General features: G+C 41.7%; 1 protein-coding gene across 2 annotated transcripts in view; it reads right to left on the reverse strand.

Moving 5' to 3' along the window:
- Positions 1 to 11,005: 11,005 nt before the first annotated feature.
- LOC127039448 (CD99 antigen-like) overlaps positions 11,006 to 18,371 on the reverse strand; it is a 37,983-nt gene continuing 30,617 nt past the window's right edge. For both annotated transcript variants that reach the window (XM_050933209.1, XM_050933218.1), the window contains exons 6-9: positions 18,244 to 18,285; positions 17,600 to 17,710; positions 16,129 to 16,185; positions 11,006 to 13,927 (exon numbers count right to left, since the gene is read on the reverse strand). In XM_050933209.1, the coding sequence (XP_050789166.1) occupies positions 13,902 to 13,927; positions 16,129 to 16,185; positions 17,600 to 17,710; positions 18,244 to 18,285 (236 nt within the window). In that variant the 3' untranslated portion in view covers positions 11,006 to 13,901. The remainder of the gene's footprint in view (positions 13,928 to 16,128; positions 16,186 to 17,599; positions 17,711 to 18,243; positions 18,286 to 18,371) is intronic.

Below are 18,371 nucleotides of genomic sequence, written 5' to 3' on the forward strand. Positions count from 1 at the left end.
CTGATGCCACATCAAGAATCGTGCCAATGAAATCTATTCATTGTACTGGTACCAACACGGACTTGGTGTCATTTACCAGCAGTCCCAGTATGGTGCATGTGGACAGGAGGAGCATTACGTGGTCCTGTACCTGTGATCTGGAGCTGCCTTTGACCAGCCAGTCATTGAAGTAGGGGAAGATCTGGACCCCTGACGCCTGAGGTAGGCTGCCACCACAGACATACACTTTGTGAAGACTCTGGGTGCTGTCGAGAGGCCAAATGGGAGGACAGTGAACTGGTAGTGTTCCTGTCCCATTGTGAAGCAGAGGAAGTGCCTGTGGCCCTCAAATATGTGAATGTGGAAGTACGCCTCTTGGAGATCAATGGCTGCATACCAGTCTCCAGGATCCAGAGAGGGAATGATGGAGGCCAGGGAGACCAGGAGGAACTTGAGTTTTACCATGTCCTGGTTTAGGCCCCGTAGGTCCAGGATGGGCCTGAGGTCCCCTTTGGCCTTCAGGATAAGGAAATAGCAGGAGTAGTATCCTTTGTATCTGAACTCCGCAGGCACCAGCTCCACTACTCCCAGGTGAAGGAGCCACCTCACCTCTTGCTCAAGTAGGCTCTCGTGAGAGGGGTCCCTAAAGAGGGATGGGGAGGGAGGGTGGGTAGGTGCGGTAGAGAGAAATTGGAGGGTATAGGCCCGGGAGATGGTGCTGAGGACCGATCGGCCCGATGTCAGTAGTGACTACTCCGGGAGGAAAGTACATAAATGGCTGGAGAAGGGTAGGTTGGGCAGATCCCTGGTGCAGATTGGTAAGTTGTCCCCGGGCTTTTCATCAAAATTGGTGCTTACCCGCCTGCTTGCCCTTAGAGGGGCCAGGCTGGGGGGCAGGCTGAGAATGCTGCTGTGGATGCTTTTTATAATCCCTGGAGGATTATAGGAGGTTCGTATCGGGAGTGGGTGGCTTGGCTAGTGGCTTGATGAGGCTTGAACTTGGTCCTGGCCAGGGCTGGGACATAGAGACCAAGAGTCTTTAAGGTCGTGATAGAGTCCTTGAGACCATGTAATTTCATGTCTGTTTGCTCTGTGAACAGGGCATTGCCATCAAAGGGGAGGTCCTGCAGGAAGCTCTGTGCCTTGCTGGACAACCCAGACAAGATGAGCCACGACATCCTCCACATGGACACCGCAGAGGCCATAGTTCTTGCAGCCATGTCCGCTGCAACTAAGGTTGCCTAAAGAGCTGCTCTGGCAGCAGCTGTGCCCTCCTCCACCAGGGCCTTATACTCCTTCTTATCATGTTCCTGCAGGGAATCCATAAATTTTGGAATTGAGCCACAAGTTATCTGCCCAGCAGGGCTTGGTGGTTTGCCACCATCAGCTGGAAGCTTGAGGAAGAATAAAACTTTCTACCAAACAAGTCCAACCTCCTCGAGTCCTTATTCTTAGGGGTGGGAGCGGGTTGGCTTTGACACTCCTTGTGGTTAACCAACTCAACCACTAGGGAGTTGGGGGTGGGGTTGGTGTAGAGACATTCATGCCCCTTGGCAGGCAAGAAATATTTCCACTCTGCCCTCTTAGATATGGGGGGCAAGGAAGACAGGGTCTGCCACAGAGCAGTGGAGATTTTTGCCACTCCTTCATGGAGAGGGAGGGCCACCCTGGCTGGCGCTGTGGCTGAGAGGATACCAAAGAGGGAGTCCAAAGGCTCCTCCACCTCTTCAGCCTATAGACTTGAGGTTGTTGGTCAAGGGCTTTTGTGTCCTCCTGGGGAACAGGAGGAGGAGGCGCCATGATGGTCTCATCAGGGGAGGTTCCCACTGTTGCCGCGGATCCCAGCGCTTGGTCCTCTTCTGAGCATGGGGCTGGGGAAGAGTGTTCCACTGACCCCTTCCTGGGGGGGTTGAGAGAGGGAGATGAACGGTCTGTCCAAGGTCCTGGCCACTGAGCGAGCCACCACTGGGGGCTGCGTTGGGGCCACTGGGTCCTTTGGTACCAGGGTGCTGGCCAAGGAGCCTGGTGCCACTGCACTTCATTAGGCACTGTCTGGCCAGGCTGCCACGCTGGACTTGCCTGGTCCACTGACTGTTGGATCTGAGAGGAGGCTGGGCTGGAATATGAGCGACCGATGAGTAGCGTCGTCATGAGTGGTGCTAGGCTCGAGATCTTGAGTCTGGTGTAGCAGAGCAGGAGTACCACCTGTAATGGCTGCTACACAAAAGGCTTCATCGGGCGAATCCGCGATGGCTGGTTGCTGGAGATTTATGCCTGGGGCTGCAGGAGCAGTGCCATGCCAGGGACCTTGACCAGGATGAAGACCGTGAGCAGCATCAACATCGGTACCGTGAGGGGCTACGGTAGCTTCTTGGAGTTGACGATCTCCGGTACTGTCGGCCCCAGTCCCAGCGGGGCATGCTCTGACCTCGAGGCCTGAGCTCCCTCCATGCGGAGTGGTATCTTGATTCCCTGCTGCTTGGCACCCAGCCAGATGATAGGGTGGGAGGTCTACAGGGACCAGTGCAGGCTGTGAGAGGCCTGGTCATTCTGCGGAGAACAGTGTCGGAAACTTTCCTTCGACCATGAGTGGTACCATCTGGGTGGCAACCGTGGTGGTCCGAGCACTGGCTTGCCTCTGGACTGGGGAGCTGCTGAGGTCAGTGCAGCCAGTACTGGGAGAGACATTATTTCCTGAGCCATCTGCAGAGCCTCCGGTATGGAGGGCACCCATATGTGGCCATTGACATCCGGGGAGGTCAGCTCAGAGTGGGCTGGGCTACTCCGCTCTACCTGAGTCAGAGGCTATGAGACCAAGGGGGATCGAGAGCTGCACAGCGTGGGTCTAGTCTTGCCCCTAGCCTTGCCCTGGTGCCTTGACAGAGAAGACCGCTTCTTCATCTTCTTAGAGTGTCCTGTGGATGGGGAGTGGTGCCGGCTGGTGGAAGGCACCACTGGGTTGCCGTGCACCAATGCTACGGTGCTCGGTGCTGACTCGGAGCAGCAGAGCGGTGTCGGGGTTAGGGCCAACTCCATCAATATGGCTTGGACCCATATGTCCTGCTCCTTCTTAGTCCAAGGTGTAAATGATCTGCAAATTTTGCAGCGGTCACTGATGTGGGTTTCCCCAAGACAGAGTGAGCAGCTATCATGCAGGTCATAGGGATAGGCCGTTATAGGCTTATAGATGTGGTTTATAGGCCAGTGTGTGAGTTATAGGCATATGCCATTTACAAGTGTTGCACAACTTAAAGCCTGAGGCATGGGGCATGTCCCGACCCAGGCATGGGTCTTCTACTCTATCTATATAACTTTAACTTTTTTTTTTTTGAACTACAGGTACTATTTGCGAACTAAACAATAGTCAAAACAGGGAAAGCTACAGCAGAGAGCTGGAGCACAGCAGTTCCAAAGCACCTTCATTGGCAGCAAGAAGGAACTGAGGGTAGGGGGAGCGTGCAGCACCCCTTATACTGCGCCATGGCGGTGCCACTCCAAGAGTTGCTAGGAGCGCTCCCCTATGGGTACTGCTAGGGGAAAAACTTCTGGCATTGGTGAATGTGGCAAGCACGCACACCTATTGTGGAATGCACATGAGCAATCACTCGAAGAACTGCAAATTAAGTCAAAATTAAAAACAAACAAAAAAACCCAATTGTCTCTTGAGTCTGGGAATGACTTTGTGGAAACTGGGCACTAAGGACTGGTCTATATCTCAAAGTTCTGGCTGAGGAGAAATAAGTTGCTGATTTGGAGGACAGAGTCACTGTGCTGGAAACTGCATTAGGAGGAACCAGAGGCAGAGGGGACAGTAGCAGTGCTGTAGGATTCAAAATAGCAGCCGTGTTAGTCTGTAGCCGCAAAAAGAACAGGAGTACTTGTGGCACCATAGAGACTAAGAAAGAGAAAAATGGAAAATGAGAGAAAAGAAGCAACATTATAACCCAGAGGTGTCTGAAAATACTGAAAAGAGGAGACAGTTTGGTGCACGCAAATCTTGCTTAACAATTTGTTAAGACTGAGGTCTGTGGAAGAGGGGAAAACAGGTAGGACCACTCCGGTTACAAACAAGTTCACAGGTGAAATCCTGACCCCTTTGAAGTCAACAGTAGTTTTGCCATTGACTTCAACAGGGCCAAGTTTTCACTCCAAAGATTTAATTGTGAATCTTCATGACTATTGCCAAAAATATTTCATCACGGAAAGGGCTACATATCAGTGAGAACTTATACTCCAATACCACAAATTTCAATTATTTCAGACCTCTCTGTTCTAACTTTAAAGAAGAGGGAGAGAGAGGGATGAGGTTACATTTAGAAGAGCAGAAATTCACTAGACAGGGATTTCCATTAAATTCACATTCATCTTTCAGATTCATGGAGACACCTGATCCATTTAGCCTTTGTTGTTGTTCAAACATCTTTCCAATATTATTGTATATTTGTTCTATTAATATTTGCAGTCAAGTCTGGTGATTTTAATAGTTAATATACTCAGAGGGACATCCAGAACTTCAGCTATGTCTGGAAGGACCCTAGGGTGAGTTTCAATGAGTCTGTCAAAGTCTTTTTTATTATTATGCCACTTCAGTGAATAGCTACATTGACAGAACAATTCAGTTACTCACAGGAGTGTAGGGTTCCTTAAAAAATGAGAGTCACGGCAGTCATCAAAAATTTCCTGGAATGTTTTGCAAAAGTACAGAGAGTTAATGTTTCCTGCTCCAGTTTCAATTCAATATTTACTTCTTGTCCTCACGTATCCTGTGGTGGTGGTGTGGTGCATAAATGGCTCAATTTCAGAACTGATAGAGCACTCAACAACCCACTGAAATCAAGGGGCGAGGGGTGGCTCGGGTATATGCAAGGAGGAAGCCTGCACCTTTGAAAAATCAGGCTACTGCAGTTGCTGTGATCACGTTCCAGTCATGAGAGGGTTAAAGTGATATAGTAAAGGAAGATCCCAATAGAATGAAAAGAGGAATCTGTAAATAGGAAGACATTTGTACATTGCTGTGATCTGAGAATGGGAAGAAGAACAAAAGCTTTGGAAACTTAACAAGTAACAAATAGCAAGTTGAATTTAAATAATGTAAATTGATATTGAAACTGTTTTTGCTATGATGGAAGACACGAAAATTGTTGTCATCACTACTTTGGCTAAGGTAGCTAAATATATTCATTCTTGTCAGTCCCAATCATTGAAGCTGAGAAAGTTACTGGCATTTAAGTTTAAGTGGCTGAGGAAATCATTTCTTATTTCAACAAAAGGAGTAGGCTATATGACTCAACAGGAAGTCATCATAAGATCTTTGAATGCCTCTCTTCAAACTAATGCATGCATATGTGTATGTGTGCTAAGCCTGATTTCAATGATGAAACTGTTGACACCCTGAAGGTAACAGAGAATTTAGTGCAGTTGAATAATAGAGAATCTTAGGCAAAGGCAGGACACCTCATTGAGGTTTAATGGCTTTACTTTACAATAGCTATTTTCCTGGTGGGTGTCTTTTCTGTACATACCATATCTTCCCTCTCGTCATATAGGGGCAAGATTTCTTATGTGAGAAAACTATTTTAGATCTACATCTCTACAGAACACAAAATACTAAAAAATGCAGCATTTGGTATGGCAAAGCATTTTACAAAATGTAGGCTGAAACAATGAATGGTGTTGGGAGCCAGGATGTCCCAAGTACTAATTCTGCCTCTTCTACTAATGTACTGGGCATCCATGGGTAAATCTCCAAGATCTTCAGAAGTTTTTAGGCACCTAAGTCCCATTGAAATCAATGGGAGGTAGGGACCTAAATTCCTTTGAGGATCTGGGCCTTTGTCTTTTTGGCTTCAGTTACCCCTTTGTAAATTGGCGATAAAAATGTGTGACTACCTACCAGGGGGATTAACAGCTGCACAGTGCTTTGAACATATAAAGCACCACAAATATCTAAGTATTTTCTTTTTAAAAAAAATCAATAAAAACATTTAACTATTTTTCTTTTCCAAACCTTAGCCCAAGAGCAGACAATGAATAAATGGGAGAATAAAAATAGATTCCCTGTAAACCTTGTTTTCTAACTCAATAAGATGTGGACAGATTGGAAAAATTCCAGAGAAGAGCAACAAAAATTATTAAAGATCTAGAAAACATGACCTATGAGAGAAGACTGAAAAATTTGGGTTTGTTTAGTCTGGAAAAGAAAAGTCTGCAAAAGGACATGATAACAGTTTTCAAGTACATAAAAAGTTGTTACAGGAAGGCAGGAGAAAAGTTGTTCTCTTTAACCTCTGAGAACAGGACAAGAAGCAATGAGTTTAAATTTCAGCAAGGGTGGTTTTGTTTGGACATTAGGAAAAATTTCCTGTCATGGTACTTAAACACTAGAATAAATTGCTTAGGGAGGTTGTGGAATCTCTGTCATTGGAGATTTTAAAGAGCAAGTTAGACAAACACCTGTCAGGGATAATCTAGATCAGGGATCAACAACTTTTGGCACGCAGCCCATCAGGAAAGTCCGCTGGCGGGATGGGACGTTTATCTGCAGCATCCACAGGTTTGACCAATCGCAGCTCCCACTGGCCGCAGTTCGCTGTTCCAGGCCAATGGCAGCTGCGGGAAGTGGCATGGGCTAAGGAATGTGCTGGCCGTCGCTTCCCACAGCCCCCATTGCCCTGGAACAACAAACCGCGGCCAGTGGGAGCTGCAATTGGCTGAACCTGCGGGTGCTGCAGGTAAACAAACCAGCCTGGCCTGCCAGCAGATTTCCCTGACAGGCCACGTGCCAAAGGTGCCGATCCCTGGCCTAGATAATACTTAGTCCTGCCATGAGTGCACGGGACTGGACTAGATGACCTGTTGAGGTCCCTTCCAGTCCTATGATTCTATGAATAACTGATGTGCATGTACATGTGGTGTACGTTGTGGCTCACCGCACTTTTGTATGTACCCTCTTTTCTCCATATAATTTTAAAATGGTTCCCATTTTTCATTTAAATCTCTTTGTGTTCTCCATATCATTCCAGTTATTTTGTAAATAAGCGTGTTAAAGCTGAGAAGCTTGAAGTGGGGAAAGTGGCAGTCAGACCCTTGTCACAGTTGTATCTTCCTCCTGAGGGCAAGTTAGGCCTTACCCAACTAGAGCCAGATTCCTATTTTATTGCTCTATCTGCATTGCTCAATGGACCCCTATCATAATTCTGGGGCGAGCAATTGGGCCATTCTGCCAATTGCTTCCTATGATACAATGAACATTTTTGGTCATAAAAACTGAAGTATTTTCACTAATACCTTGATACATCCTCCTGTTTTTCTTGCTCTCTCTTTCATGCGGCCACTCAGTTGGTAGATTAATCCTCTTCAGAGATGATTCAGTGGTATAAGTCAGTACAAAGGGAGGAGATTAACAGATCCAATTTACAAGCTGAAGGGAGTGGAAGGTATGGGAGTATGTTGCAATGATCTCTGAATTTGGCCCACTGCTGCATGCATGTGCGCACACACAGACTATAATAGAAGCTACCACACCTGGACCATATATAGTTCCACAGAGTTTAAGGCCAAAAGGTGGCATTAGATCATCTAATCTGATCTTCTATATATTGCAGGCCATTAACTCTCACCCAGTTACCCTGAGGTCGAGCCTGCCTTTGGGTAAAGCATCCAGTCTTGATCTGAAGACAACAGATGGAATATCCATCGCCTACTGTGGTAGTTTGTTCCACCTTCCCTATTAAAAAATTGTGCCTTACTTTGAGTTTTGTTGGCTTCAACTTCCAGCCATCGGTTCTTGTTAGGGGCTTTATCCACTAGGTTCTCTATTCATGAAGATACTTATGCACCTTAATCATATCACCTCTCAATATTCTTCTTGGTAAACTAAACAGATTAAGCTCTTTAAATCTCACTGTAAACCATTTTTTGCAACCCTTGAGTCATTTTTGTTGCTCTTTCCTGCACCCTCTCCAATTTTTCCATATCCTGCATTCTGGTATACAGTGCCCTCATTCTGTAAGCATGGCCTGCCTTCCTTGTTTCTAGATGTATAAGTATTTGGCTGTATTAAAAATACAATACGTTTGAATGGGTCCAATTTACCAAGAAATGCCAATTGTTCTGTATGACTGCCCTCTCATCATAATGTACCACTCTGCCAGTCTTTGTGTCTTCCACAAAATTTATCAGCAGTGATTTTATATTTACTTCCAGATCATTGATGAAAATTTTGAATAGCATCAGGCCTAGTACCACTCCCTGTGGAATCCCTCTATAAATATCCTCACTCACTGTTGTTTCCCCATTGACTACTTTTTGAGATCAGTTAACCAGTTCTTAATCCATGTGCTCTATTGATATATATAATTTCTTATTTTTTAAATCAGAATGTCTTTGGATACTAAGTCAAATACCTTATAAAGGTTTAAGTATATTACATCCACGCAATTACCTTTATCAACCAAACTTATAGTCTTAAAGAATGAAGTCAGGTTTGCATGACAAGATCTATTTTCCATAAAACTGTGTGCACTGGCATTAATCATATTCCTATTCTTTATCAACTGAATCCTCCAGCTTTGGGAAGTTAGCCCTTTTGAAGCACCAAGTATATACATTACTGGTTGGACTGTGCTCTATTTTCCCATATTGAATGTAATCAGGTCATGATAATTGGTCCCTAGGCAACCTACCAATTTCCATTTCTGTCACTAATGTTTCTCCATCATAAAGAGGTGCAACAGAGATACATCATCGTGATGAAATACCTTTTGTGTTAGACAACTATATATTTTCTTAAAGAAACAAACAAACAAACAAACAGAACAAGAAACGGAGTCTGATATTTTACTACTGGCTACATGAGTCCTCCAGCATGCTTCCCAAACTGAAGTCCCTCATAACAGTTTTTCTTTCTACATTGTCTGTAATGCATTAAAAAAATAACATCTTACTGTAAGAAGTTGTGCTTAATAAGTAATGTTGCTTGGCCCTATTAGCCTTTTTACAATAGTGCAACAATACACAGCTTATAAACATTTTCCATTGGTAGATCTCAAAGTATTTTTTCAAATGCTAAGTGTTGAACTTGGCATGCATTTTCAAACTCAAATTCTCTTTTCCTCCTTTTCCCATTTGTCTTTTCATCAACTTCCTTCTGTAATATTGGTGCTAGCATTATTTTCTCCTTCCTCCACAGCTGTCTTTCCTTTCCTCTAAATTTCATTCCCTGTTACTTAACTCCTTCCTATTGTTGCTCTCCCTTTTTTCCAATCTTGATGTCTCTCCCATGGCCTAGAGTTTAGTTAGCACCTAGGCAGCTGCCTAAGGGATTTGACAACAGGGATGAAAACTGACTTTAAAAAATCAAATGTAATTCAGTTCAAAGTGGTTGCACTGACCCATGTTATAGCTGAAAGTTTTACATTAAAAGTGATGTTCAGAAACATTTAAACGAGGCACAGTTTTTAAAATAGTCAATAGTGGGAGTTATGGGGTTAAAAAAAAAAGACTAGTCATGGGTCAAAAATACTATTTTCCAAAAGTGTTCATGCCCTTCAAATTGTCATTCTGTTCAGCACTTGTGAATGCTAATGGGATAAAAGCACTATGCATCAATGCCAGTGTGTGAAAACCCTGTTAAATTATTATCCTAAAGTCTTTCTTTAACTAGATGGGCCAACTGGGCTTTCCTGTTTGATATTACAATAGCCTGGTGATAACTGATCACAGACTCATGCTAGTAAAGCAAGAGAGATTTAGGGATAATATCTTCATGTAAGAGAAGGATTGGGAATATTAAGATAACATGGATATAATGCAGCTAGGTGGTTAGCCAGAGCAAAACAGTAAGAGGGTGAAGACTTGTGGGAGGTCAGAAAGATAGATCATTCAGTTGCTTGCATCCCAAAAGTTTTTTCATCTCTGGATAATTTAATGATAATTAAACTTTTGTTGCAGTATTGAAGGTCTCTTGCATGGTTGAACCGGCAATTGCATTGGCTAGGAGAGGAAATGCTTGAGGGAGCTGAAGACTGGTACTCCATCCTCAGGTACCAGACTGATTAAAACCCAATATAGAAATTAGGTGGGGATTTAAAGTAGGGAATGAGACAAGTCATTAAGCAGGGAAACAAATGGTCAAGTGCGAAGCATTCTGAAGGACAGGTGGGTGGTGGTTAATGCTAGTTTTACTCTTTCTGATGTTAAAAGCTTTGCCTGCAGAATTACTTTGATAGTAGGAAACTTAAGCACTATGGCTAAAATTTGCAAAACCAAGCGACTATATTTAGGTGCCTTCTTTCAGCCATTAAAAGTCTGAAAATTTTGACCTAACAGCTTTATGGGGACCATGTAGGAACACTTGTTCCCACAGTCACTTTGTGGCTGATAGGGACCTCTATCATGACACCCGCTCCTTGCTCACACATTACAGAATGGCATCAGGGAGTTTTCAAGCCTTCAAGTGTTTGGGGTTTGTTTTTTTTTTTGCCTTTCCTCTCTGGCTGTCAATAGTGACACTGATACATTCCAGTAGTATCACAAATATGCAATGTGCCACATTTCTTCCCTATCCCATACTTCTAGTCCGTAAAGCCACAAACCAAACAAGCACACAGCAGTGTGTGGGATGGAGCAGGGTGCAAAAAAATAAAAAATCAACTTTAAGAGAGTCACAGATTTTCCACTCAAATAGTGCTACATAATGCAGCTGAAATTCTGATGGAATAGTCTTCTCTGTGCTTGAATTTCACATATCAGTTTGCAGCCTCCAAAGCTGAGGTATTCAGTAAGTTTACTATTGTTAAAACAATATTACTTGGAACCCCTCCCATATTGTTTTCACTCATTTCAGTTTCAATGAACTCCTCAGTCAGAGGCTGGGATTAAAAGTGGTACAGGTATCATTGCAGTAACTACTGCTAGGAGGAGCTGCAACGGCATTAGGATGGAGAACATCTTCAACTTGCATAGGCAAAACTGATATAATCCACTTGTCTTTGTTTGCCTAACTAGAAACACAGAAACTATGTCATTCTATGTTGGATGTTTTAATAATTCCTCTGTAATATAAACAAACCTACCGAAATTTGAGTGCATATGAATCAGCTATTGTACAAAAAAGGAAACCACAAATCACACCCTGCAGTCTCTTCTCCAAAACATTGCACACTAGACATTAAAAACAGGCTAGTACTTTTTTTCACTGTTTACTTAAAATTACACACTTGTATTCTAGTACACTTAGATGTTTTCAAAATAAATCTAAACTCTTTAGGACAAAAGGTAAACTAACAAGTTTGTAGACCACTCCCATCTTGCGTCCAATTTCTTTTTTTCTAGAACATCCAAAACACAGAAGTAGAGTTAACATTGTTTTCAGCTCAAAGAAATAAAATGGAAGTCCATTTTAAGATACTTAACCAAAGTAACTTTACAAATGTTTATTAAAAAAAGGCACAATGTTAATAGTCTGAGGTTTTAATGACTAATTCTTAAGAGGTTTGAGAAATCTAAAGAAGGATTCATAATCCTAATTAATTGAAAGCTTGTTTAAAGAACGCCAAAACAGCTATTGGCATGTTTCAGTGTGCTTGACACTTGACAATGATACATATGTAATACATTTGTTGTTGAAAGTAAGCAAGGCATTTCATTAGTTTAATGATTACAGTCAAAGAATTTCACCTACAATATAGTAACTTTTCCATCAACAACACACTTGCACGTTTTAACATTTTCCTCCAGGAAAAAAAATAAGAGTAATGGGGCAAACTGGTTTACTGATTTTCATAATTAAAAAAAAAAAATCAATTTAAAGCTCTTTGTCATCAACTTCCTAAAATAAAAATGTCCATGTTCCCTTTAAAATGAGTTCTCATTAGATGCATTAATATTTGAATGAACAGAGATTTGCAGGTTTTGGCAGGGAAAAAAGTCTGCGCTAGTCCAAATTATAACCTTATGTAAAAAGCTTCATTTGTTTACTGTATGAATTACTGTAATTCTCCAGATTCTCACCTATGCATTTACCAGATGCACTTTTAAGTAAAATTGTCACAAAGTGTTTTGTAAAATTGCACAAAAACTGAAGTTATATTACAAAAAGAATGTCCTTGGTACAGCTGGTCAAACTATTCATTGTAACCAGTATTAGTTACAAATTTAAGCCCCAATCCTTCAATTGACAGCATGTAAGCAGACTGCTGTGCTTGAATGGGGCACCATTAATTTTACTGGGGCTCCATACAAGTGCAGCAGCCCCTGTATGCTATTAGCTGCAGGACTGAGGCTCTTTTCTGCTGTCAGTCCTTCATGAACCTAATAGAGGTCCTCAAATGCGTTTGTTATTCACAAGCAAATGCTGAATCGTGTGGAGAGTAATTTTTAGGAACTCACTTTAGAGTAGGGTGACCAGATGTCCCTTTTTAAAGAGACAGTCACTTTTTTGGGACTTTTTCTTATATAGGCGCCTATTAGCCCCCACCCCCGTCCCATTTTTTCACAGTTGCTATCTGGTCACCCTAGTTTAGAGTGCTCTTGATTATCCACGTTGCAGAGTTACCACATAAGTTAGTCGTATTGTTTCTGCTTTCTGACTGGATGACAAAGCTTTCAAAACTGAAACTATATATAATGACCTTCTGTTAAAACTTTCAGGTGAGCAGTCATGGAAATATCTGTCAGTCCCAAATTGTATACAAATTAATTCCTGGCAGCTGTTTGAATTCTCATGAACACCAAAAAGACACACCCAGCCAAATGAAAAGCAGCCAATGTAGAGTTCTGATTTGTAAGTCAGGCTTTTCCTTTTTTGACCAACTCTATTTTAGTTAATCGCTATGAAAAGCAACTTTGAGACTCTGGGGGATGCAGGGAAGCACATTGGGGCTTTCTGGATCTGTACCAGACAGATGTAGTGAAGAAAAATGAAAAAAAAGAAAACACTTTTTTTCCTTAGAGGACAGATATAAGTACCTCCTTCCTGCTAAGCTGACCCATGCAGCTACACAGGCAACACCATTGTCAAATACACACACACTCATTTGGTCAAATATTTCAGATGACATGGCTACTTTTTTAAGCTATGTAATATTTCTATTCAGGTGCCCACAAAATGTAACATTTACTAGAATTTTTTTTTTAAACTTCACTTTCAAGTGAACTGTACAGGTGTCTTCACTAGTATGATTACCCAATTTAGGGTAAGTATATGCAGCACACAGCAGTTAGCCTCTCAATTCAGGTCAACAGAGTTGGGCCCCTGGGACTTGCGCTACTGCACTACAAATAGCTGGGTAGACATCGCAGCGTGGGTGGGAGCTCCGGCTTTGGAGCCCATCCACCTCTCTAAGCTTCAGAGCCCGAGCACTAGCCTGAGCTGCAACTTCAAAGCACTGCCTCCACTGCTATTTTTAAGAGCACTAGCGTGAGCCTTGCTAGCCCCAGTCTGTCTGCCCAGAGTGGGAGGCTCCCTGATGTGGGTTGTGTAGATGTACCCATACAATGCTACAGCATTAGAGCTGTGTCAAAGTAATGATACATTAACAGATCTACTGATTTTTTTTGAAGGGGTAAGGAAAAGGAGCTAGCCAGAATAGTAGTCAGTTCAGATATACACCAGTGACAGTTCTTGCCACAAGAGCAGAGTTGAGAATTAAAAGGCACAAGTTGTTTTAGACCATCACTATTTTAAGGCCAATTGTCAGTGGGCAACACTGCGCTCCACAGGGCTAACCACATTAAAAATGCTCAGGTATTTGAAAACATTCCTCCCATTCTTTCCAAGGATATTTCAACAGGACTACATTCTTTTTCCATGCAATTTTGAAACTCAAGCCCTTGCTGTTTACATTGTGTTTTTTTCAGGCAGATATGCAGGTTTTCTATCCATTTTTGCTCATCTTTTCTTCACCTTGAGTTTCCCTGGATTATTTCTGCAGAAGTGTTCGCTGAACTGAAAAAAAAGAAAAAGAAACAAATATACAAACAAAATAATCAAATCAAGCTTAGTAAAATACTCTATCAATATAACAGAATCCAATTTGTAAAACAGTGTTTCTATTAAAAGTGTGAACACTCTAATCTTAGTAAATAAATGGGCATTTGATATTGTGGAGCAGGGCTGAGGCCCGATCTGTCTGTAAGCAGAATTCTGCTTGCAAAAAACAGGGTGGCTGCATGTTTTTGCACCCATGAGTAAAGCCAAGACATAAATTTTAATGACATATATGGCTACCTAATTTACATTTGCAGTCAAGTATTCAGAAATACAACTTCTAAGAACTGCCCCTACAATTCACTGTGGATGCAAAAAAGTAAAAAGGGGGATACTTTTGCAGACACAAGTTGTGTCTACAACAGTGATTTTGGGTCATGGCCTTATCTATGCAAAATGCAGTTATATATAATATGCAGTTATAGTAAACTCAGACTGGAATGTAACATGCTTGCATACACATCTAGGAGAAAATGGTCAGATTTCAATGTATACAAAAATTTTTGGTTTTGTGGGGTTTTATTAAACCCCTAAAAAAAAAAATCACTAATTTTATAACAATTGTGACAAATCACAACCAAGTCCAGGAATCCTAAACTAAGTTTAAACTTTCAACCTACTCTGTCTATAAACTCATATATGAAGCTGAATTTTGCAGAGCTCTTACAGTATTATATTTATCTAGATTATAATGGTAACCTAATCCAGGAGTTTATAAAGGTATATTTCACTACGGGCAAAGAGATAGGATACAGTGTTAAACTAAAATCTAATGAATATCTAGACATTTTAAATCTGCTCTTCTCTTCAGCTAACATAACCAGATTAATTTTAAAAGGACTAGAATTCATATCTGTATTTAAACTATTTGTCTGAATATCTCAGGTTTGAGGCGGATATTCAAAACTAACTGAGCTCTTGACTTCAGGAAGCAGTTGGAGAGAAAGGTACTTGCTTTATAGTTTTATAAAATAATTGATAATGTATTACAGAAAAGTTTACACAAGAGATCTTGAACCAGCTAACAAGTCGATGGGGACAAACTGACTGCATTGGAGTAATAAGGCAGGTAACTCTTTGCCCAGATTTAAAAAGGTAGAAAAGGCCTAGTTCTGCTCTGACGCTAGTTTTAAACTAAGCACGCAGGAGGACATATAGTTACTCATAACCTACACTCTTGTGAGAGGCTCAAACTTTATTTTTTTTAAACATATTATACATGCAGAATCCTCTCCAAAATTTCAGTGCCTTGCTGAATACTCCCATTCATCCCTTCATTAGTCAGTCAGAAGGGGTGAAACTGACACAAGCCAAGTTTGTTTTCTGGCTGTCACCTATACCACTTCAACAATTCCTATATCCAAATTTATCTAGGGCTTCCTGAAGCCAGGTTTCCTACTCTGACAATACATCAATTTCCCTAGCCAATCATTTTAAACAGCCATGTCTGCATTGCACTACAGAGTTGGAGCTAATTGGAAAAAAACTCCTAGCAGTCATGATCAGACCAAAAAAAAAAAAAAAAAAAAAAAAAAAGTTTGCTCTTTTATGCTTCTCTTCTATAAGAGATACTTTGTGGTGCACAACAGTATACTAGTTAGTTTAATTTTCCCTGCCTCCAGCTTGCTTTTATGTAACTGCATCTTTGTTCAAATACCGTGAACCTTTTATTAATGCCAACTCTGAGAGAGCTTTATTGGTCTAGTGTCACACAGCACAGCTACGGCTCCAGTCAGACTCCCAACACAGCCCACTAAACACACCACACAGCTACCATTCCATATCATTTTTCAAATAATTGATATAAAGTAGCAGCTTTGTGTTCTTTTGGTTCACAATTATGATACTCATTTACATTCCCACTACTTCCTTACACATTTTAATATTTCACTATAAAGAAAAAAATGCAAAAAAAAAAACCCAACCAAAAAAAGGGTTAGTAATTTGCTTTAGTTCTACATTTTTACCATCTAATATAAATGAAACTCAATTTGAAACTTGTTTCAGTCCAAAATTAGTTTCTCTAGCAGTTATAAACACTTGGCTACAAGAATGTATAGTGCAACTGAAAAGTCTCTCTAAGAGATTAATTTCTGTGACGCAAATCCACAGAGATTCCTGCCAAAAATTCTGCTCTTCCCTCCAGATCCTTTTCTTACCAGGTGGCTCTGCATGTGCTCCTTGCTGACTTTCCATATTAACATTCTCTTGATCTCCTGAGATACAAACACAAACACTGTAAGACATCAGGCATTTGTATTACTTGCATTTCCCTAAGACCGGTAAAGGCAAATACAAGAGCAAACATGAGAGAGGATGGGAATGCTCTGTAGCAAAGCAACTTAAAAAGGTAAGGCCTGTGAAACCACTGATGGATGGGCATAGCTTCCATACATTGACTAGGTGGCAAAGTGATCATCCTCTGCAGAGGCTTCTCTAGACGGTGGCCACTGAAAGCAGAGGGTGCATAATTCAGAGATTCTACAATAACCTAGACCAAGGATCGGCAACCTTTGGCATGCAGCCCACCAGGGAAATCCGCTGGCGGTCCGGGAGAGTTTGTTTACCTGCAGCATCCACAGGTTCAGCCGACCTCAGCTCCCACTGGCCGCGGTTCACCGTTCCAGGCTAATGGGGGTTGTGGGAAGCAGTGCAGGCCAAGGGATGTGCTGGCCGCCCCTCCTCGCAGCCCCCATTGGCCTGGAATGGTGAACTGCAGCCAGTGGGAGCTGAGGTCGGCTGAACCTGTGGATGCTGCAGGTAAACAATCTCTCCCGGATCGCCAGCGGATTTCCCTGATGGGCTGCATGCCAAAGGTTGGCCATCCCTGACCCAGACAACTAAAAGAAAGAAGAATGTTACCAAGAGCAAATGAAGCATAAATTGCATCCAGTAACCATGTTATTGCCCTTGCAAGTTATTTGGGGGAAGTTTTATGCTGTGTGACATTTCACGTAGTGTCCTGGCCTTCATATCTTTGGTTTAGGAAGACAGTGAGGGAGGAGAAAGGGATAGAAACTAATGGTGGGAAGATGAACATCTCAAAAAGGAATAAAAACTCTCCTGTGCGGTTGTTAGAAGCCTAATGTGTGGGAAACAGCTGTGCACTTAGTCTTCATAATTCACAAACTGTGGGTTAGCCTGGGCCCACTAGTGACATTACAGAGCCAAGATAGTGGCTCTATTGTTAAAGTTGCAAGGCAGTTTCCACTATAAACATTCCGCTTCCCACTCCTTATTTCCTCTAATTTTTTATTCCCCCCCCCCCAAAAGTGTTGCTTAAAAACTCTCCCATACTCGCTCTTTCACAAGCAGAGAATTTTTGAAGCATTTGAGAATCCTCAGCCCAGCTTTTCCTGAGCTATGGGATTTGGAGGGAGGAGGGGAAGGTACCCTCCTATATCTTTTTTTTTTTTTTTTTTTTTTTTTTTTTTGCCAAAGCAGCTCTCAAACAGCTTAGTTTTAAGCCTCACTTAAAATACATTATTCCTTCATGATGAGTGCTAATGCACTGGACCACTAAGACTGTGGCCTATGTTTTATAATCATTACTAAATTCCATATAAACTTTCTAATTAAGAGCTACAACAGATGACAAAGGAAAAAAAAAAAAACTAGTTAAAATCTTACCGCTTGCTTTGAAACAGAGTTTCTTCTTCTGGTAAGCAATGAAGCTAGATACTGCTCCAACAACTGCTACAACCACAGCACTTATAATTCCAGGTATCACTCCTTGAGAGGCTATAAACAAAAAAAGATATACAAACTCGTAATGTTTCCAAACAGCACTAACATTTGAAGTAATCTTTGACATTGATTCTGCCTTCTTTTCATGGATTTTGAAGAGTCAAGCATAGATTTAGAATAGTTAATTTTTCAAGTAGTACATATTATTAAGCAGCACGAGCACATTCCATTATGTGATTGGCATGGTATGAAGTACATTCATACAAAAATGAGTGGGCACTATGAAGTCTGGATCTAAACCTTGTGAAACGCTGTGTGCAAGGTTCACATTTTATACTCTAATAACTCACAGTTTTTGACCCATCAGAAGTGAAATATTTAAAAAAAGGCGGCAGGAACAAAGCCGCTTGAAATAAAAATGCTAGATTTTGTATAATATTTTGAAGCTGAAAAGCATCATCAGTGCTTATTGGCACTATTACAATTCTAAACCTGCAGGCAATAAAAGGAATGCCTAATGTTAGATATTTTAACTTTTTAAAGATGATGTACAGATATAATAGATATATGAAAATCCATGCATTTACCTGCCGCATCTCCTCCACTCTTGGGATTGGTATCATCTTCTCCTGAAAGAACACATAATTTCATTGCTAGAAGAATCTTTTTAGAGAACAGCCTTATCACAATGAGAATCCGCGCTCTATGTCAATGC

The sequence above is a fragment of the Gopherus flavomarginatus genome, chromosome 1 (assembly GCF_025201925.1).
Source record: "Gopherus flavomarginatus isolate rGopFla2 chromosome 1, rGopFla2.mat.asm, whole genome shotgun sequence".
NCBI lineage: Eukaryota > Metazoa > Chordata > Testudines > Testudinidae > Gopherus > Gopherus flavomarginatus.